Source organism: Geotrypetes seraphini, chromosome 15 (genome assembly GCF_902459505.1).
Source record: "Geotrypetes seraphini chromosome 15, aGeoSer1.1, whole genome shotgun sequence".
In the NCBI taxonomy this organism is placed as follows: Eukaryota; Metazoa; Chordata; class Amphibia; order Gymnophiona; family Dermophiidae; genus Geotrypetes; species Geotrypetes seraphini.
In genome coordinates, this window is record NC_047098.1 from 62,494,919 (window position 1) to 62,518,353 (window position 23,435).

Here is a 23,435-nt window from a genome sequence, read left to right on the forward strand (position 1 = left end):
AGGGTGCCACAATCATCTCACCACAACTCCCTTATAGGTCATGGTGAACCCCCAAAACACCCCCCAGAGCCAACTAGACCCACTTGTCTACCACCCCAATAACCCTTATTGCTGCAGGTGCCACTTATATGGCAGTACAAAAGGGTTTGGGGGGGGGGTTTCACCATGAATGCAGTGATTAGAATGATTTATGGGCCTGGGTCCTCCTCTCCATGGTTCACTAACCCACCCCCAAGACTACTTAATCCACCTCTGTGCAGCTCTACTAGGCTTTCCTATGCCATGTTGCCAGGTTCTGATGTTCTGGGGGCAGATATGTAAAATGAATACGATTTTTAGGGGGGGGGGGGATCAGTGGTCACTGAGGCAGTGTGTGGGGATCTGTACTTTGTGTCTGCAGTGGTTGTCTGGTTACTTTGGATACTTTCTGTGGACTTAGACATGTTTTTAGATGGCCTAAGTCACAATGTCCAAGTTCCATCTAGGCAGCGTTGTAAAACTTTCGGTTATACATGCAGTACGAGTAAGTCTAGGATGGCCCATGTCCCGCCCTCGACACTCCTCCTGAAATGCCCCTTTTAGCTCTGGGCGTACAACAGCACTGTGAAGGCCCAAGTTTTTTTTAGATACGTCTAAAACCCGGTTCGATTGGCACTTGGACGACTTGTGTTACTGATCGTCCAAGTGCCGATTTAGGCCAGTTTTTAGACGTATGTCTGTTTCAATTTTGAGCCCCTAAGTGTTTTACAAACATAAGAATTAAGGGGAAGAACAAATTTAAAAACAGAAAGACGTTTAAAAACTAACACACATGGAAGGACATATAACAGATATATTAAACACTAGCAAAGGGGGAAAAACGACAATAGATTATAGGAAAGAGCTTATATGGAAAAAAAATAGGGCCAAAAAGGAAAAAAAAAGTGTTGGAACCGATGAAAATAGAGATTTCAATATTCAAAAGCATCTTTGAATAAGAAACTTTTTAAGCCTCCTTTAAATTTGTCTAGATTTTGTTCTACTCTAAGATGAATAGGCAGGGCATTCCAAATTGTGGGTGCAGTTATTGAAAATATTGTTGTCCAGCGAGTGTTTATCATTTTTATTGAAGGAACCCAAAGCAGATGTTGATTGGAAGATCTTAAGGGATCTAATCTTTGGGATCCTACTTGTGAATTAGCAACAGGATGCTGGGTTCAGTGGTGTAGGGAGGGGGAGTAGGGGGGTGGTGGTCCATCCCAGCACCGTCTTGATAAGGGTGTCGCACCCGTCCTCCTCTCCGCCTTCCTCGTTCCTCCCTGCCCCCCACTACTGCATACATGCGCCCCCTTCCTGTCCCCATACCTCTTTAACATTCAAGGCGCGAGCAGCAACCTTAACCTGCTCACGCCAGCATCGGGGATGTCGGGGATTTCAGAGGGATGCCGCAAAATCCAGCGCAGAAATCTGGCTGGATCTCTGCATTGGATTTCGCACTTCTGAGTGATGAAATACCACTGAAGTTTTTGTGGGAAGTCTGAGGAAGCAAGGCTGAAAATCAGAACAAGCTAAGTAAATTTTTTGAAATTTACACTACTGATGTGTTGCCTTTGGAAGTATTTGCCTGCAGTGCTGTGTTTAATCTTGATGGATTGAAGATTTTTGAAATAATTTTCCTATCTACACAAAAAGTGTATACGATTGGAACTACTGGAGGTTAGGGAGTTTTTAATGCGGCCTATGAAGCATAACTGAGGCTGTTTTTCCTCCCACCTAATGGATTGTTAGCTACCATCTTTTGCTTTAAACAGTACACAATGTTTTGTAGTTTTGGGTAAGAGTTATGGAAAGTGATTGTGATTACGACTGAGAACTTACTCATTCTCCTATTTACATTGTGGTAGCTGAAATCACCCATTACACTGTTGCTCAATTTGCCAGCTTTTCTAATCTCTGAAAACATTTCTTCATCTTTCTGCTCATTCTTTCCCAGGGGACGGTAGTATAACCCTACCTGTATATTTCTTCCCTTCCCACATAACAGGATATAAAATTGGGAGAGGGGGAACCCTCAGAAGATCCATAGCATTGGAACGCATCCCTGGTTCCTACTAGGGATGCACACAGCCAGAAAGAAAATTTGGGCATTTTTTGCGTTTTGTTTCACCCATTTATTCTTTATGCGTGCACTTTTTAAAATATGCAAAAAAATCAATTGCAAGTAATTTCGGTGCACTTTAAATTTATAGGAACACAGATTTGACCTGAGGAAGAAGGTATTGCCTTCAAAAATGTATTGTTAGTCCAATTAAAAAAAAGTATCATCTTTCCTTTTCTTAAATTATCTATCAATTTTCAAAACTACATATCAAGTATCCACTTGTACAGAAAGTTAAAGATAAGCAAATAACAAAAAGGTGACATTCAATTATCCAAAAATATAAGAGAAAAACAAAATGAACATAGATAACAATCATATAATACTCAGCAAGAAAAATTATAGCTTAACTTCAACTCAAGTCCTCAAATTGGATCCAAGATATTGAGAATTGTGACTTGTATTAATAGAAACTTAAACCAATATAGAAGAAAAAAAAAAAAAAGGCCCAGTTAACTGAGAGAGGAGATCAAATACATCAAAATTACACTCATACTTTCCCTTCATCAAGGCATCGTCTTTTTTTTGTTGGTTTGTTTTATCTCTATTTTTTTAAACCTAGGAGCCTTAACTGAAGCCCCCTTTTATAATGCTATATGGCAATGGTACCGAAACCCATTCATTCCCCAATGGGCTTCAGGTACAATTACCGTGGTTTGCCGCAGTAATCGGCTTCATAAAAGGGGGTCTGAATGCACGGTCACAAATGCACACCCCTAGTTCCTACTGAGCTTGAAGCTCAAAGAGTCGGAGAAAACAACCAGGCCCCTCCAAATAAACAGATTTTCCCCTAATTTTATATGTCTTTTCCATACATCATTCATTTAGTTTATTCTCTTAGGATTTTGTGGCTTTGATGGTCACTTTGGGTATCAAAGACTGACCAGCACTATAAACACAGTGTTTTTTTGCCCTGTTCTGAGGAACCAGGGGTCAGTCTGGCTCTACAGACTACATTCCCTGTCATGCATTTGGGCTACAAAAACCAGAGGGAACGGTACAGTTTAGGGAGGGTGAAGAACTTGTGTGATTGTATGTGATGATCTTAAGGTGGCCAAACAGGTTGAAAAGGTGATGGTGCTAGGTTGCATAGGGAGAGGTAGGGCCAGTAGGAAAAGGAGGTATTGATGCCTCTGTATAAGACTCTGGTGAGACCTCATTTGGAATATTGTGTACAATTCTGGATGTAAAAAGGATAGAGTCGGTCCAGAGGAAGGCTACAAAAATGGTGTGTGGTCTTCGTGATAAGGCGTATGGGAACAGACTTAAAGAGCTCAATCTGTGTACTTTGGAGGAAAGGCGAGAGAGGGGAGATATGATAGAGTCGTTTAAATACCTACATAATATAAATGTGCATGAGTCGAGTCTCTTTCATTTGAAAGGAAACTCTGCAATGAGAGGTCATAGGATGAAGTTAAAAGGTGAGAGGCTCCGGAGTAACCTGAGGAAATACCTTTTTACGGAAAGCATGATAGATGTGTGCAACAATCTCCTGGAAGAGCTGGTTGAAACAATTCAAGAGGGCCTGGGATAGGCATATGGGATCTCTCAGAGAGAGAAAGATAATGGTTACTGTGGATGGGCAGACTAGATGGGTCATTTGGCCTTTATCCGCCGCCATGTTTCTATGTTTCCATTATATGTAAATACTTGCATAATTCATACATGTTCATGGAGGAGACCCTGAGAAGCCAGTTGGCTGGTTGGTTCCCCAAACGCTGAGCTGAGAACTGCATCCCCAAAGCAAAGACATTTTTTTAAAAAAAATGGATCAAAATGAATATGAAAAAGTTTTCTATTGGCCATTGTTTTTGTTCAGTGCTTTCTCAGTATTTTGGTGTGGACATTCTGCTCTGCTCTAACAGAACAAGTTTTAATTCAGCCATGTCAAAAATACTATATGAGAAAGGAAAATAAAATCTGATGTGACCAGCAGAGGTCAGCAGATGTTTGTAAGGAATGGCTGTCGAATAGTGCTTCTCAATCCAGGCCTTGGCACAATAAGCATGAATTATATTTGCACACTCTACCTCCATCGTATGCAAATCTATTTCATAGTACATAGTTACATAGTAGATGACGGCAGATAAAGACCCGAATGGTCCATCCAGTCTGCCCAACCTGATTCAATTTAAATTTTTCTTCTTAGCTATTTCTGGGCAAGAATCCAAAGCTTTACCCGGTACTGTGCTTGGGTTCCAACTGCCGAAATCTCCGTCAAAACCTACTCCAGTCCATCTACACCCTCCCAGCCATCTACACCCTCCCAGGCCCATCCTCCCCCAAACGGCCATATACAGACACAGACCGTGCAAGTCTGCCCAGTAACTGGCCTAGTTCAATATTTAATATTATTTTCTGATTCTAGATCCTCTGTATTCATCCCACGTTTCTTTGAACTCAGTCACAGTTTTACTCTCCACCATCTCTCTCCGGAGCGCATTCCAGGCATCCACCACCCTCTCCGTCATGCATATTCATTGGGTATCCTGAAAACCTGACTGGCTAGATGTGCCCCGAGGACTGTTTTGAGAACCCCTGCTCTACAGTAATAAACCTACTATTCTACAGCTGAGAAGGCCCGCTCTTACTAGGGTTACCGGACGTCCTCTCTTTAGGCATCCGAAGAGCTTTTCAAAACCCAGCACTTTGGGTTTTGAAAAGCTTCCAGCTTGAGACCGTGTTGGGAGGGTCATCTGCACATGGGTGGATGCAACCTGGTGATGTCACATGCATGCGATGTTATTGCGTCATACCTGCGCATGCGCAGATGCCCTCCTGATGCAGTTCCGAGCTCGAGAAGAGATTGGGGCGGGGCTGGGGCGGAACAGGGCATCCCTTGGGTAGAATGGGGCGGGCATGGGGGCAGGGTCATTAGTCCAGATTTTACCATCTTACAATCTTGTAACCCTAGCTCTTACTATCAGAAGCTAAGCAGGGTTGGGCCTGGCTAGTACCTGGATGGGAGAGCTGTAGGCTGAGGGGCCCTATGTTGGGAGCATTATGTGGGAGAAGGCAATGGCAAACCACTCCTGTACTCTGCTGTGAAACATCAGAGTGGCTTCCTCACTATGCATGTTGCCATGAGTCGGTGGCCGACTTGGTGGCATAATCCATCCATTCTAGAGCAGGGGTTCAGCCCAGTTCGAGACACACCTAGACAGACTTCTTTTCAGGATACCCTCAGTGCATTTGAGATGAGAGAAATTTGCATGCACTGCCTTCTTTCTATGAAAATCCATCTCATGCCTATTCAATGTAGGTATTCTGAGGAATAGTCCAAGAACACTATTCCTTCTAAGCTGAGTGGGTGTCCTTCAACTGCATTACTACTAGTAGGAATGGTGCTTCAATACTGGGTTTTCAATCTCTAAGGATAGGCTCCCTGGAGTCCTGCAGCAGAGTCTGCCTTTCCCTCATTAATGAAAATGTGATAATGAAACAGCACCCCCTACTGGGAGGACTGCAGATGGAGGACTCCTCAGCTTTGAGGGAACAGAGGTTGAGAACCCCTGCTATGGAGAAAGAAATACCATAGTGCCAATGTAGTAACTTTGCATTAGAGCTGTGCACTAACCCCTTCTTTTACCAAGGTGTGCTATGCTTTGTAGCATGTGGTAAATATTAGTGCACGCTAAACGCTAACGCATGCATGATATCCTATGGACGCGTTAGCGCACACGTTGATTAGTGTGCACTAAACGTGCGGTAAAACACTTAACGCACCTTAGTAAAAGAGGGCCTAAATCTCAAAGTACGGTTTCCTAACACTAATATACTATACAGAAAAAAAAGATATTGCTTCCAAATGATGTAATAAAAAAAAAAAAAAATGCATCCGCCCCTTCCCTTCCCCTGTACCTTTCCCCAGTGCAAAGGCTGCTGCCCATGCCAGCCTTGGCGCTCTCTCTTACGTCACTTCCTGGACTAGCGCCTAGGAGATGATATCAAAGGGTGAACCAACACCGATGTGGGCAGCATGCTGCTCACGCCGGAGAAGCTAAAAAATTACAGGAAAAGGGAAGGGGGTGCGGGGAGGGGAGCCACCACCCCAGGCGCTGCTCACCGTTACTACGCCGCTCACCTTTAACTTACTATTGCTTATGCGCTGGCATGCTATTCTGTGCTAATAATTATTGGTATCAGGACAGCGGTATCTATGCCCAGGGTTTTAATGTGCGGACGTTATGCTCATGTGCTAGAATGATCTTTTGTGTATAAAAGTAACATTCTGTGCAGAAATTTTGTTGTATTTAATATGTTGCTGTTATTTCTGACTTTCTTGGGTCAAAACTAAACTAAACCTTAAGTTTATATACAGCATCATCTCCACGGACGTGGAGCTCGGCACGGTTTACAAGAACTTAAAATATAGGAAGAGAAGGAAAAAAAAAGGTTTACATGAACTTCTATATAGAAGAGAAGAGTAAGGGAGTATAGAATTACATTTTAGTGAAAAGCCAGGTTTTCAGTTGCTTGCGGAATAATTGGAGGGAGCCCAGGTTCCGCAGCGGGGTAGTAAGGTCATTCCAAAGACCTGTGATTCTGAAGAGAAGGGGTTTTCCCAGTTTGCCTGCATAGCGAATACCGTGTAGAGAGGGGAAGGATAATTTATACCTTTGGGCGGGTCTGGTAGAGTCAGGACTCGAGGAGTTATAAGATAGTGGGATTAAGGGAGGAAGGATGCCGTGAATGATCTTAAAAGCAGGAGCATTTGAAATGGATTCTGGAAATCACTGGGAGCCAGTGAAGTTGAGTTTGTGTGATTACCAGTACCTATTATTTTGCATTGACTGGCACTGTAGCTGCTGCCCTAGGTGACTACCTGGTCGTGCCTAATGCTTGAGCCAGCCCCGATTGTGACTCCCTTTCTATAGAAACATTATGGCAGATAAAGGCCAAATGGCCCATCCAGTCTGCCCATCCGCAGTAACCATTATTTTTTCCTCTCTAAGAGATCCAATGTGACTATCCCAGGCTTTCTTTAAAATCAGACAGTCTCTGTCTCCACCACCTCATCCGGGATAATGTTCCACACACTACCACCCTTTCTGTCAAAAAGTATTTCCTTAGATTACTCCTGAGCCTCTTAACGTCATCCTATGTCCTCTCATTCCAGAGCTTCCTTTCAAATGAAAGAGACTCGACTCATGCGAATTTATATTACGTAGGTATTTAAACGTTTCTATCATATCTCCCCTCTCCCGCCTTTCCTCCATAGTATACAGATTGAACTCTTTAAGTCTTTTCCCATACGCCTTATGATGAAGGCCAGACACCATTATAGTAGCCTTCCTCTGGACAGACTCCATCCTTGTTATATCTTTTTGAAGGTGTGGCCTCCAGAATTGAACACAATATTCTAAATGAGGTCTCACCAAAGTCTTATACAGGGGCATCAATGCCTCCTTTTTCCTACTGGCCATACCCCTTCCTATCCACCCTAGCATCCTTCTAGCTATACTATACTCTGAGGATGACATTGGCAGAATCCATCTGAGACTTCGAGGACCGGATGTGGATAGAGAGGATGTATCCTTCTCAACTCCCCTTAAAAAATGTACTTTATTTTACCCTGTTTATTATCTCACCAGCTTTGCTGCTGGGCTATCTCTGTCCCACAGAGTTCTGATGGTGAAATACAAGACAACGTGTCTTCATGCATCCTGACATTTATTCTCAATCATGCATTCTCCTTTGCAACTTGCTTCCTTCTTCTTTTCGGAAATGGGAGCTTGAGATGTGGGAAAGGTGGCTTTTCTGGCCCCTTGTGAATGTACTGGGGTTGGCATGCTTTTTTTTTTTCTCATTCTGCCCCTCCCCATCCTCCCACCTAGTTTTCTGAGGTTATAGAAAGCTGTGATCATAAAACCAAAATAAGAACGCTAGTAGCACTCTTAACACATGCTTTGAGTTAATAGAGGGTTTCAGTGTCTCAGTCCATATCCCACTCGAGTCTCTCCTTTCTCCCAAAATGTAACATACCATGCCAGAATCTCCTAAAAAAAAAAAAAAAAAAGAGACGGTGGCAAACAACCAGTTAGAGATGCCAAATCAGCTTGGCAGGGTAATGTTTAAAGCACTGAGAAAGAATGAAGCAAAATCTCTGAATGAAAAAAAACTTAAGCAGAGCTCTTAAAACAATAAATATACAAGTAATTTACGGCAGGATGTGGTTTTAGAATAAACAAGAAAGCAAAGTCTAACTAACACTCTATGGAAGCAATTTTAAAAAGGTCGGACACCACTGACATGTGAAAAGCTGTTTTAACTGAGTAAATGGTCATACACTTGGGAGTAGTGATTTCAGAAACGCCAAATGAACAGATCTGAAAAAGGGGATGTTCTAAGTGTAATTTGGGTGGGCCTTTAAAATGCCAACCCAGCGTGGCACACCCTGTTGTGGCTGGTGGGGATCCTCCAAAGCCTAGCAGCTGTAGGCCTCGTCCTCCGAGGGCCACAAGTCCTACCAAGCTTGGCAGTCGTCAGCAGTGTCCAAGCTTCCGCCGATACAGGAACCCCCCGCGCGCACTCAGTTTTCACAGAGGTGTGAAACTGATCGTACGTGATGTGCCAGCCCAGAGAGTCTGTCACCAGCTTCTGAGCTTGGTAAGCGTTCTGGCCACTGGAGAAGTTCAAAAAGACACAGTGAGGGCAACCTCTGGGTTCTACAAAGATCTAGAGGTCGCCTTCACTGTGTCTTTTGATTCACTGGTATGAAAAGGAACTTTCTTCTGTGTGTAACACTAGAGGAGTTCAGCTGGTGGGGATCCCCCACCAGCCACAGCAAACGTGTGCTGCTGCTATATGGGCATGAGCCAAAAGCTCCTATCTACCTGGGGCTATGTCACTGTAAAATACAAACAAAGCAAAAAAAAAAAAAAAGCCAACAGAACTGCAGTGATATTTCGAACAACGAAAAGAAACTGCAGGATTGGTATACAAGATGCCAAGTCTTTTAAATCAATAAACATAGATATGAACATAAAACAGTTTCTATCCAAAATATGGTCCAAGAAGGTTGATGAACCGGGACCCGACATGGTCCATGTTTCGAAGAAAGAACATTAGAAGATAACTGACGTCGAACCCTCATAAACAGAAACGGTTCTAGGAACATTGGAAGAAGAAATCTTGTTGTATATCCAAGGGTAAACTCTATTTGATGAATAATCATTAGCATCTCTAGATAACTTTCTTAATTTATGTTTTTTTACACCCTCTTTAAACTTCTCCATGGATTCAGTTATCACTTTATAATTGGCTTCAGTTCCAAATCGCCAATAGTTAATTTTAATTTCACAAATTCTTCATCCAACTTGGCTTTTTCTTTTTCTAAGATGGTACTACTGGTTTCCATGATATCCAGAGAACATTTATTGAGAATCCGGTTCCATTTGCCAATGAAAATATCATCATCCTTAAATATTTGAGGCTGTAAATTAACTCTAAGACCTCTAGGGATCTGTTCTTTCCTACAGTATTCTGCTATGCACTTTAAGTGTTAAAACCTTTTTTGCACAGCAGAAGACACTTTACCAAATGACCGTTAAAAATTTGTTTCTCAATAGGCAATGAGTATTTGAATAAAATGATGCCTTGGGAAACATAAGGTCTGGTATTTTTATTTTTACTTGATTCATTTTTTGTTCTCTTTTTACGTGATATTGTTTCTTTGAACAATTTTTGTTTTCTTCTTTTTTGTGGCCATGTTTCAAAGAAACACTCCTTCCTCGGGGTCCTAAAAAGGTATGAATATCACATACTGGGGTACCATATCAAGTTTTTATTAAATTTTATTGTTGCTTATTTAAATTCTAAGCGAGTTACAGATTAAAATATAATTAAACAAAAACATGATAAAAATAAAAACAAAGGAAAAGGAAGGTCCAACCTTGTCTGCAGTGAAAAAACCAACCAGGAACAAACAAACCAAAACTGCAGATATGTACAACGATATAGGCAAAATTTATTGTGACAACCAAAGTATATCTAAAAAACCTTTTTACCAAACAGGGGACCCAACACGGTCCATGTTTCGGACAACCTTCATCAGGGGTCCTATTGAGTTCAAATGTAACACAAAATACAATGTTAAAATCATATTAAACAATATTAAAATAAAATAATAACAAAACACCAATGACAAAAAGTTGAAAAGAATTTAAATAAAACATCAAAGAGTGGCGTACTGATGGTTGACAAAATTAATAAACACGAGACAGAAAGGAATCTGGGTTGGAACTACAAGTTATATAGGAAAAAAAGATGAATAAGGAATAAACAAAAGGCGAGGGAACATTGCTACTTGTTTTTTTGAGAGAAAAATTAAAGACTGAAGAAAGTCAAATGTTATACGCTTCTTTAAATAAGTGGCTCTTGAAACGAACAAGGTTATTCTCCTCCCTTACAGGGGCTGGAAGGGTATTCTAAAGTTGTGGGGCTACCACTGAAAAAAAATTTCATTCCTTTTTGTTCCTATTTAACTTAGAGAGGGGACCGAAAGCAATTTATGATCAGATGATCTGAGAATTCGGGATGGCTCGTATGGAACAAGATATTTGTCGATGAATTGTGGAGATTTAGAATGTATCGTTTTAAATGTTTATTAATGAAATTTTATAGGAAATTCTTTGATTGATTGGTAACCAATGAGCATTCCAAAGTAATGGGGTTACATGATCATATTTCCAAGTTTTTGTTATTAATTTAATTGCAACGTTTTGAATTATTTGAAGGCGTTTTAGTTCTTTCTGAGTTGTTCCTATGAATAGGCTGTACAGTGGTCTAATTTTGCAATGATTAGTAAATGAATTAATATGTTCAAAGATTTCAGTTCTAGGAATTTGGAAATTGACCGGATCTCATCCTGAGCTTAAAAAAACAGGAATTACAAAGCTTATGTGATTGCGAAATGTCAATTTTTTAATCAAAAATAACTCCTAAAATTTTTGTTGATGTAACAGTTAAGGGGAAAATTATCCAGAAGAATAGGATCATTCAGAGAGATCCCTGGATAAAAGGCGATTTTGTGGACTAAACCAACTAGGATAACTCCTTTGCAGTTGGTGGGTGGGTGGGATGGAGAGAGAGAGAGAGAGAGAGCGCGAGAGAGAAAGAGAGAGAGAAATCAGGGATCACGCTGCCGATTCAGCTATTCGTAGCAGGGGAATCCCTGATAAGCTGAGCCGGCAGGACACCCTGAAGCCACGGTTTCAGGGAATCTTGCCGGCTCAACTGATCGGGGATTCTGCTGTGATCAGCTGATGGCAGGCTGTGAACTGTTAGGATTCCTTGGCAAAGTCAGGCACCTGAAATGTAGAGCAGGGTTTTCCAAGCCTACGTAGGCGCTTTAGATAGCCTAATGCCACTTCCGGCATTGGCCATATCTCCTATGGCATTCAGAGGCCTAAAGCACCTCCAGAGACATGATTCTGGTACCTTTTATTTAGGCGTTGGCAGGTGCCTCAATGACATTTTTTGCCGTTTCTAATGGCGTTCAATTAACTTAGGCGTCGGATGCCAGTTTTAGAATTTCACCTTAAATACTGAATTACATGCACAATGAACAGGACCAGTGCAAAAGTATGAGGCACCCTAGGCAAACTTTCAGTCATGTCTATCCCCCCTTCCTTAAATAACTTTTGTTCCCTTTACCCCACCTCCAGTCACAATCGCTGAAACCCTACCCTTCTCAGAATAATCTGGATAAATGGGTTATTTAAAAACTAAACAAACAAGAAAAGTCCAACAGGACCAGAACCCACCGGTTCAAAACCACACAAAACATAGTGGAACGGACAATGAACACTCCACAAAATAAAAAAAATAAAAAAATACAACAAACTTGTTTATTCCAGAACAAAAGGAGAAGCATTAACTGTTGACCCGACATAGTACTGTGTTTCGGCGACTCAAACCGCCTGCCTCAGGGGTCACCGAAGTGTTGTAATGCACAGGTAAACAAGTCCTTTGTTAATACGAGGCTGGAAGCTTCGGACGATAAAAAAATTCTTTGCTAAGGCATCATTTAGATTATTGGTACAATCAGCCATTTTGTCCATTCTAGATTACTGTAATATAATATACATGGGATCCCAAAAAAAGCTTCAAAAAAAGACTGAGACTTATACAAAATACAGCAATCCGTTTAATTTTTAATGAAAAAACATGACCATATTACTCCATCCTACAAACAGTTGCATTGGCTGCCTTTTGAGGCTAGAGTACTGTTTGAGTTTGGTTACACCAGTTTTAAAGTACTGTTTGGTATGGCTCTATGTTTTGAAAGATATAAACCTAAAAGAATAACTCGAGGGCAATACTTATTTGTGTTCCCGATTATTAAGCCTTGTCGTTACATGAAATTCTTTGATAAACTGCTTGGTTTTCAAGCAATTTATCAAAGAATTTCATGTAACGACAAGGCTTAATAATCGGGAACACAAATAAGTATTGCCCTCGAGTTATTCTTTTAGGTTTATATCTTTCAAAACATAGAGACAGGTAATTAGACGCCATACCAAACAGTACTTCATGGATTCATGGATAAGTTCTATTATTTCTCAGGCCTGTTCATACATGTCTTCTAGGAAACTATTGAAAACTGATTTATTTGAAAAGTTTGTAAACTGATGTTTTAGAATATTGATGGGAAATTTGCACATCGATTTTACAGATGAACTTTAAGTAATATCTATCTATTTTTGCGAATGCATTTTAACTATTGTATAATCTTAGTTTTTTTAGATTTTGTATTTTTATTCACTATTTGTATACTTTTAGTACTGTATGCGAACCGCCTAGAACTATGTGGTAGGGCGGTATATAAAAATAAAAATAATTATTTTATTTTTTTCATTTTGTGGAGTGTTCATTGTCCGTTCCCACTATGTTTTGTGTTATTTAAAAACTACCCACCATCACTATTGGTAAAAGTACCTCCCGTTGTTTCTTTGAGTTTGTGTGGTTATCAGGGTGGATTGTTCTGCTTCCACTGCGGCAGATCTATGATGAACCCCAGAAGCTACTGCCCTATGTGACTGCCTGGTTGAGCTAGCCTCAATGATGAAACGGTTACTAAATCTCAAGCATCACTGAAGTCTCAGGGTAAGTGAAGGGGAGAGACGCAGCTGTCCTCACTCTCAAAGCAATCTTCACTGCCCACAAAGAATACAGCCTCCAAATAAGTTGTTGGCTTCAGGCCCTGAAGAATGTGGGAAAGCTCTGGGTGTGACTACAGTGGGTGGGCAGGAGAAGCATTAAAAGATCTGGCAAGCGATCCATGTTCTGGTGGAAGACTTTAGGCCACGTCAAGAGCTTTGACAACCCCCGCTTCCCTCCTCAAATGCAAAATATTTCAGGATGCGTGCTCTACATCCAGCAATGGATGAAAGTCTCTCTCCAGTCGCCAGGTCACTTAGTTGATCTGGCTTTTGGGAAAATTCCCTGAGCCCTGTAAAAACTCAAGTTCTGATTTAAGAAGACTCATCTGTCTCACTATAGTTCATAATCAAAATATAATTGGCCAAAACTTTTCCATGCCGCTGAGAAAAAACAATGAGGAGCAAATGAGGATTTATAAATGAGACATCAGTACGGGCAAAGATAAATCAGCCCCGGGCAGGCTCCTTGGGTGGAGTAGTCAACCATAGAGATGGAGACTCTGGTCATCATTAGGAGGAACTAAACATTTATAGAACTGCCCCCTCTATGGGTGTAATTTTACCAACAATATTTCACATGTTAATCATTGTGTGCATTTAAAAGGCCTCGGTGTTACATGCATAAAGATAACAGAGACAAGAAGGTAGATACAGTACTTTCATATGACCCACGTGTAGGCATGTTTGGGCATGTAGTTTGAGTGGGGCTAGGGTAACCATGCAACTCCAGAAAAAGGAGGATGGATCAACACATCCGGGTTTTACTGCCATTGAAAGCAAAACCCGGATGTCTCAATCTGTCCTCCTTTTTTCTGGAGCCATATGGTAATCCTAAATGGGGCACAGGTGGGATCATTAAGTAATCATGCATGTATTTTTATAAAATATCCACCTAGGTGCAGACTTCACCCATGTAATTTACAGCTGTTCTTGAGCAGGTGAAAGTGGATACAGGTAAATTGTAGCTCCGACTGTACAGGTTTTGTGAGGCTTCAAACACGTGGATTTCATTTATATTTTTCCTCTACTGATAATAGGACATTTAAAGTCGGGCTGTAATTGGGCTCATTAGTTGTAGGATGCTAGCAGTTAAGCACAGAACTGTTATTAAATTATTCATCATTTGTTTCCCTCATGCAAATGCCATTAATGTTTTTATGTCACTTTAAAATGATAGTACTCTAGTGAGCAACATAGATACATGATGGCAGATAAAGGCCAAATGGCCCATCCAGACTGCCCATCCACATCATCTCTTCCTCTCCCTGTCCCAGGCTTTCTTGAATTCAGACAGTCTTGTCTCCATCACCTTTACCTGGAGACTGTTCCACGCATCTACCACCCTTTCTCTAAAAAAGTATTTCCTCAGATTATTCTTGCCTATCATATCTTATCATCCTGTGCCCTCTCATTCCGGAGCTTCCTTTCAAATGAAAGACTCGCCTCATGCACATTTATGCCATGTGGATTCTTAAATGTCTCTACAGTATCATATTTCCCCTCTCTCGCCTTTCCTTCAAAGTTGAATCTACCGCACTGACTATTATCAATGAATACAGAAAAGTTTAGCTTTTTGAAACCTAGGTGCCTTTATAAAATATACACCTAAAGGTGAGCCATTATAAAAATTTTCCACAGGCCGTGATAGCTAGTACATCACTGGGCATATCAAAATGTCTTAATAACCATGTGCTGATCAGAAGCGAAGTTAGGTTTTGATTTCAGGGCTGAGCTGACCTTTTGTAAAATAGGCATCGGTGTGAAGGGCTGATCTCCATAGGCACCATTTTATTCAAAATCTGTTGGTGGATCGACCACTCCCCTCACACTCCACCTAGCTATGCCTCTGGTACTGATTGTTAACTAAGTGGTCTCTTCTATCCGAGCCATATTTAGATTTGACCCCCATCTGAGATTGCAGTTTCTGGACAGTTAAATCGCAAGAGGATTGTGATAAATTGCAAGAGGACCTTGTGAGACTGGCAGACAAAATGGCAGACGTTTAACGTGAGCAAGTGCAAAGTAATGCATGTGGGAAAGAGGAACCCGAACTATAGCTACGTGATGCAGGGTTCCATGTTAGGGGTCATCGTCCAGGAAAAGGATCTAGGTGTCATTGTTGAGGATACGTTGAAACCCTTGGCTCAATGTGTGGTGGCAGCTAAGAATGCAAATAGAATGTTAGGAATTATCAGGAAAGGAATGGAAAACAAAGATGAAAATCTTATGCCCTTAGATCGCTCTACTGTTCGGCCATACCTTGAGTACTGTGTGCAATTCTGGTCGCTTTATCTGAAAAAAAGATATAGCAGAATTACAAAAGGTATCGAGAAGGACAACAAAAAATGATAAAAGGGATGGGACGATTTCCCTGTGAGGAAAAGCTAAAGTGGCTAGGACTCTTCAGCTTGGAGAAGAGATGACTCAAGGGTGATATGATAGAGGTTTTTTTAAAATACTGAGTGGAGTGGAAAGGGTAGATGTGAATCGCTTGTTTACTCTTTCCAAAAATACTAGGACTAGGGGGCATGCGATGAAGCTACTAAGTAGTTGATTTAAAATAAACGGGAAAAATGACTTCACACAATGTGTAATTAGTTGCCAGATAATGTGGTGAAATCAGTTAACTTAGTGGGGTTTTAAAAAGGTTTGGATAATTTCCTAAAAGGGAAGTCCATAGGCCACTGCTTATTCCTAGGATAAGCAGCATAAAATTCGCTTTACTACTTGGGATCTAGCTACAGTAGGCACTTGGGTCCTGAATTGGCCACTCTTTGAAACAGGATACTGGGCTTGATGGACCTCCTATCTGTCCCAGAATGACAATTCTTATGCTCTTATGTGAGCCAATCAAGATCAGTCAAGCCATTGTGACATCACTGATGAATTTGATTCTTAGGCACTGGTGGAATGAGGCTTTATGATCTCACAATCTCAGCTCTGGAATGTTGCTACTATTTGGGTTTCTGCCAGGAATTTGGGACCTGCCTTGGCCACTGTTGGAAACAGGATTCTGGGCTTGATGGACCTTCAGTCTTTTGGCAATTCTTATGTTCTTTTCTGTGTGGAAAAAGCTGAAAGCAGGAATTTCTCTTTTGCCTTGAGCATACCTGTGCTTTGTTTTTCCATGACTGCTAGCGCATAGGTCTTTAAATATTCTGAGCTCAGGGTGGATGTCAGGCAGAGGTTCTGCCACTTTCACAATGTTCCAGTTTTAAATATGGTAAATCATACAGAGCAAAGCAGACATTATGGTTTATTTAAAAACTACCCTTTACAGAGACAGCAATTTTTTTTGCCCTTCTGATCTGTAATTGTAATTCCACAGCAGCAAGGATCATGTCCATTACAGAGTCAAATGATTGCTTGAAGATCAACTAATTAAAGACTTGGGTTAACTCTTCATTAAAAGTCCTATTTTGAAATTCTCCAAAGTTGAGGGGCAGCCAGTAAGGAAGTGACGTCACGGTCAAGCACAGCTTGTCAGAGCCTTAGCCACAAAGGGAGCTTAAAAAAATAAAGTGCTTTGAAGGAATGCCCAACATGCAACACTGCAGCATCTTAATAAGTCTCAAAGATGGGATGCATACATTCACCCTACTTTATTGCTTTACCTGCTGAATCTAAGGGTGGGAACGGAGCGGATAGTGTAGCTGGTTTTAAGAAAGGTTTGGACAAGTTCCTGGAGGAAAAGTCCATAGTCTTGATATTGAGAAAGACATGGGGGAAGCCACTGCTTGCCCTGGATTGTTGCTCCTCCTTGGGGGTTCTAGAATTTTGTTACTCTCTGGGATTCCGGAATCTTGCTCTTCGTCAAGATTCTGTATGGAATGTTGCTACTCCTTGGGTTTTGGCCAGGTACTAGGGACGGGCTAGTGGGCTTGATGGACCATTGGTCTGACCCACTAAGGCTATTCTTATGTTCTTATGATGGGCTGTTGATGAATGTCATTCGCTGATGATACTATGCACTATTTGCACTTTAAGGGTCCCAATCCCAGAACATTATAAATCTTTGCATCTAAAAAGTATAAGCCAGTATTTTACAAAATGGCAGGACAAAATGTGTATATCACTAAAATGTCTAGAGCTGGCGAAGGCATGTCAAGGGTAGCACAGGGTGAAGCATTCATCCCCGATTCCAGATAGCCCATTGATGTACAGTCAATGCAAAATCTACGCCGGAACGTAGACTATCTAGAACTCAAGACTAAGTGCCACCACAGCATGTACGAGAGCGCCGAGATAGCGTCTGTGAGCCCGACTGCCATTTCTGTCATCTGAATCCCCTTCCCTCCGCCAGCTAACAACCCACAGCATTGCCTTCTCCCACAACCCTCCACCCTTCCAATACCATACCAACAACCTCTTGCCTCTCACCTGGCCCCTTGTCCTCCCCTTCCCTCTCTGGGGTGCAGCGGGTCCCTTCTGCGATCCTCGATGGTTCATCATTCTGCCCACAACCCCTCTGTCTGTGGCACTGAAACAATTCTCTGCCACCATGGCAGAGTCAAGCCCATACCTTTTGTTTGTGGTGTCTCAGTCCATATGTCCACTGCCTCCGAGGTGACACTATCCTCGAGTCATTACATATATTCCCATGCAGCTTCTGCCAGAGATTATAAAGTGGCAAGCATGATGTTGAAATATACCTTACAAAAATGTCCAGTGGGAGGACTGTAAATGCTGGTATTTGCTATGTCCAAGTGTCTGAATATTTAGGGATGGAAAAAAAAAAAATCTATGCCTATTTTACAAAGCCAACTGCTTATTTGGCTCAGTATCTCCACCATCAGGGAGTATAATGGCTGAAATGTGAGCCAGAAGATTTGGGTGGTACAATCTTTGATTTATATTGTATTGGCACTAGACGCTACCGCCTCTTCTTAAGCAGGCGGTAGTTTTTCGGCTAGTGTGCACTAATCCAGTGCGTACACTAAAAACCATGTCAACTTTTCTAAGCTCCCCTGGGAGAACAGTATTTGAAAATAGAATAAATAAAAGGTTAATACTGATATAACCTCCGAAAGCTGGCAGCTCAACATTTTTCACCCCAGGGCAGGGCTAAATGTTTTCTACCTCAGAGCAGGGGGGTATTGAGGGGATCAGATGTTGAAGGGGATGTTTGGGAGATTAGAGACTGGGGGGGTGTCAGGAAGGAAGAATAGGACAAAGTGCCACTGTGGAGCCTCTTCCGATAGCAACAGTGCTGTTGGACTGCCCATAGCGCAGGTGTATCTGTTGCTTCCTCCGAGGGCTCGTAAGTGCGACTATTGGCAGTTGTGGAAAGCTGGCATACAGTACTGCTGCATGCATGAACTGTCTCCCCATGTACCTCCAATCTATTATGTATGCTCTCCCCATGTACCTCCAATCTATTATGTAATTTATCTCTTCAAGCACTCTGTAATTTGCTGATTGTCCAGCCTTCTTTCAATGTGAACCGCCTAGAAGTCTTTTGACTATGGCGGTATAGAAAAATAAAGTTATTATTATTATTAGGACAACCCACTTTCGAATTACCCCATAAAGAATGAAAAAATAATAGGATGGCAGACCAAAATTAATTGATCAAAGGATACAACCAAAAAGCTAACATTTAATGCACAGTAAATCCCACACTACCTGTTTAACATAGCCCCTAGACCCGCCTCCCAGGCCCACCCAGTTCTGCCCAACCCTGCCCTGTAACACCCTAACCCCGTCCCCAGTTTAACCCTAGCACCCCCCACCCCCTTTGTGGATTTCCTCCCTGCCCGACACAATTTGAGGAGGCTTTTAAGAACTCGGACAAAGTCCAGGGAAATCGATGTCTGGTAACCCTAGTAAAAGAGCCCCTCGTGTGTGTAATTTGTAAAAGTAATACGTTGATTTTATCTGGTTAACACTTTCAAATAAAATTATAAAATCCAGTGTAGCCCCTGGCCTCCTATGGTACCCAAACCGCCTTTGTCGGGCTTTATCTGATGTCTGCACAATACAATTGAACTGGCTTTTTACACATCTTTTTGGCCGTGCTGCTTTTCGCTATCCACACCTCAGCAGCCAGGCCTCCTGCAATAGGCCACAGAATCCATGGAAAGGCAGCACTGAGTGCGCAGAACTTGAACTCCCGGGGGCCGTGGGCAATTTGTATCAAAAAGATATAAAAAGGATGGAGTCGGTCCAGAGGAAGGCTTCTAAAATGGTATGTGGTCTTTGTCATAAGGTGTATGGGGACAGACTTAAAGATCTCAATCTATATACTTTGGTGGAAAGGGGGGAGAGGGGAGATATGATCGAGATGTTTAAATACCTACATAATGTAAATGCGCACAAGTCGAGATGTTTAAATACCTATGTAATATAAATGCGCATGAGTTGAATCTCATCTGAAAGGAAACACTGCAATGAGAAGGCATAGGATGAAGTTTAGAGGTGATAGGCTCCGGAGTCATCTAAGGAAATACTTTTCTACAGAACGGGTGGTAGATGCATGGAACAGTCTCCCAGAAGAGGTGGTGGAGACAGAGACTGTGACTGAATTCAAAGGGCCTGGGATAGGCACGTGGGATCTCAGAGAGAAAGAGATCATGATTACTGCAGATGGGCAGACTAGATGGGCCGTCATGTTTCTATGGAAAAGGTGCCGGTATTCAGTACCCCCGAGTACCCCCTCAATAAAAAGTGCCCTGCCTAGGTGGTGCATGGAAAAGCTGTATAAGGGAAGCTTTATCTTGAATGAACTTTAACTCTAGTAGGAGCAACTATCCACACCTGGCTCTTTTGATGACAAAGTTCCCAAATTAATTGTTAGCATGATATGAAAGAATTGTAAAAAAAAATGTCTGGCTCATTTAAATGCAGCTCAGAGAGTTAAAGAAACCTTAATCATTGTGGGGTAAACAAACATGAAAACAGAGCTTAATCATAGCCTGTAAATGATGTTTTCACGTGTTTAACCACTTTGTCAGCACTCCCGACAATTTGTATAATTGTAAAGCACTGTAGATATTTTTTGGTGGGGGGAGAGAGAAGTTGTAAATGATATTTTGAGGTCTTTTTATAAAATGGATTAGTGGCCAAAAGATTACCAGTATTTATTTCTAGAGTGATATGGTAAATATGTTGTGATAATGTATATCCGTTTATTAAACTGCAGTGCAGCATAAGAAGTCAGGTGGGGATCTCAAAGTCCCTCCTCGAGGGGCGCAATCCAGTCGGGTTTTCAGGATTTCCCCCATGAATATGCATGAGATCTATGTGCATGCACTGCTTTCAATGCATATTCATTGGGGAAATCCTGAAAACCCGACTGGATTGCGGCCCTCAAGGAGGGACTTTGAGACCCCTGTTTTGGGCGTTTGACTTGCCCCTAGAAGAGGTGTGGGAGTGAGACTCTCTGGCACTGTCATTCTGCCTGCTCTTGTTCCAAGAGGGTTTGGCATGTTGAGACTTTACGGTTGTTTTCTGCGAGTCTTAGGTGGGACGCTCTAGATCAGGGGTGTCAAAGTCCCTCCTTGAGGGCCTCAATCCAGTCGGGTTTTCAGGATTTCCCCAATGAATATGCATTGAAAGCAATGCATGCAAATAGATCTCATGCATATTCATTGGGGAAATCCTGAAAACCAGACTGGATTGCACCCCTCAAGGAGGGACTTTGACACCCCTAATTTAGACCAAGGTTTACTTGGCTTAAATGAATGTGCCTGAGTCAAATCACACACCAAATCCGCTCCTAATCACACCCAGTGGCATAGGAAGGGGGGGGGGGGAAACAGACTGGTGGGGGCACCGGCACCTCTCCACCCCCTCCCGTGTCATGCTTGTGCCCTCCCTTCCCTCTAAAAATCTTGGCCAGCGCAAGCAACTGTTCTACCTGCTGCTCGCGTTGGCCTGGGTCCCTCTGAAATTACTTCCGTGTCATGGGGCCAGGAAGCCGCGCCAGAGGGAACGCCAACATGAGCAGAAGGCCGGAGAAGCTACTCGCGCAGGTGATGATTTAGAGATATGGGGGTGAGAAGGGAGGGTACAAGTGTGTGTGTGTGGGGGCATGGAATGAAGGGGGAGGTGGAGAGGAGGGTGCGGGGGAGGGGGTGCCACCTACCCTCGCTACACCACTGACCACGCCTACTTTCTGGTACGCACCTTGGTAGAGACTCCTACCTTGAAGTGCTAGGCACCTCCTGAGTTAAGCACTAACTAGCTAATTCATTTTTTAAAACCATTTTTAAATCATTTTATTTAAAAAAATTGCACTTTCAATTAACAGCATTGATTGAGCAACAACTTCAATGTGCTTCTTGCAACCGCATTGGCTCTCCCGCTGATGTCACTTCCGGCTGCCATGCATAGAAGTGACATCAGAGGGAGAGCCAACGGGGGTCATGAGGAGCACATTGAAGTTGCTTCTCATGGCGGTGAACAACTAGAAGTATGGGGGAAGGGAATTGGGGCATGCACAGCAGGGGGAAATGGGGGAAGGAGCGGGGAGCAGAGACAAGGGTGGGGAGGGGTGCTACCGCTCCAGGCGTTTCTCACCCTCGCTATGCCACTGATTAAAGGCGTCTAAGTTAGGCATGATTCTGTAATAAGCGCTTAAATGTCATTGACAAGAGATACTGAAGGGAATAGACTTAGTAGATAAGGACAGGTTATTCACCCTCTCCAAGGTAGGGAGAATGAAAAGGGATAGATTCCATACAAACATAAGGAAGTTCTTCTTCACCCAGAGAGTGGTAGAAATCTGGAATGCTCTTCCGGAGGCTGTTAGGGGAAAACACCCTCCAGGGATTCAAGCCAAAATTAGACAAGTTCCTGCTGAACCAGAACACACACAGGTAAGGCTAGTCTCAGTTAGGGCACTGGTCTTTGACCTAAGGGCCGCCGCGTGAGCAGACTTCTGGGCACGATGGACCACTGGTCTGACCCAGCTGCGGCAATTCTTATGTTAGCATTTATTGACGTAGCTTAATAAGTTAAATGTATGCCACCAAAATTGTAATGTTGAGTTTAAAATGCTTGAGAAATATTAAACCAATGTTGATATGTAGCTGCCATTAAACGGTATGTAATACTCACATATTAGCAACCTGTGAAATAAATTCTAGTTGAATTCCACACACCTCTAGAAATAAAGAAAAGCAGTTCGTAAAGCTTGACTGAACGATGATCTTGAACAATGTTCGTGTCACGATTTCCCATAGGACATACGGAACAAAACTGAATTTGATATTAGCCATCTACAAGGGGGAGTCATTGTTGATCCAGAAGGCGATCAGCTCCAAGAACTTCTGAAGAAATCAGTCCAGGAAGGTATGGAATAGATTTGCATGAACAAAAATAGTAATATGATTAACAAATGACAGTTTTTGTGAAGTCTTTCTTGAATAAAGTAATTGCAAGAACTTAAAAAAATAAAAAACCACCAAGAAAAGTGATCAACTTCATTCCTATCATAATAGTATGGAAAAAAAGTGATAATGTTTTAATAGTAATTGTGCATTTTGGGGCTGATTCTATGAACGATGCCTAAATCATCCGGCACCTAAAAAAAAAAAAAAAAAATAGGCACCAGCCTAGTGTCAATCACACGTAGGCACCATTTACAGAATTGTGGCTTGCGGCGCCTATGCAATAATAATGCAGGCGAAGGTTTTAAAGGCTGACGTTCCAGGTGCCTAAGTTTTGGAGAATCACGCTTAGCTGCGCCTAAGTCATGCTCCAGCCTTAAAAGTGTCCACTTAGGCGTTAAGTGCTAAGCGCCATGCAATAGGTGCCAGTCGTTTATAGAATTGGAAAGGCATCTATCGCACAATTTCCTCTATCCTGCGGCGGTTACTGTGCGCCAGTTGTCCTTCACTGTATAAATGCGATTAAAAAAAAAAAAAAAAAAGGAGGTAGGTGGGAGAAGGGGCACGATAAACAGATGCCAGTGGGCCAGAAAAGACCAGGAAACTGGAATGGAGGGAGGGTAGGAACGGCGGTTTGGGAGCAGGTATTAGAGAGCTGGGAAGAGGCGCAGGCAAGGGGTGCTGGTGGACAGCTGAGGAAGGAAGAAAAAAAAAAAGAAAGAAAGAAAGAAAGAAAAAGACAGCAGCCAAGGAGAGAGAGACAGACAGAAAGCGGCAAAGGAGAGAGAGAGAGAGAGAGAA

General features: G+C 42.2%; 1 protein-coding gene across 3 annotated transcripts in view; it reads left to right on the forward strand.

Moving 5' to 3' along the window:
* Positions 1 to 23,435, forward strand: part of LOC117348852 — a 47,233-nt gene that overhangs the window by 15,332 nt on the left and 8,466 nt on the right. For all 3 annotated transcript variants that reach the window (XM_033921408.1, XM_033921406.1, XM_033921407.1), the window contains one exon: positions 22,488 to 22,596. In XM_033921408.1, coding sequence (XP_033777299.1) covers positions 22,488 to 22,596 — 109 coding nt within the window. The remainder of the gene's footprint in view (positions 1 to 22,487; positions 22,597 to 23,435) is intronic.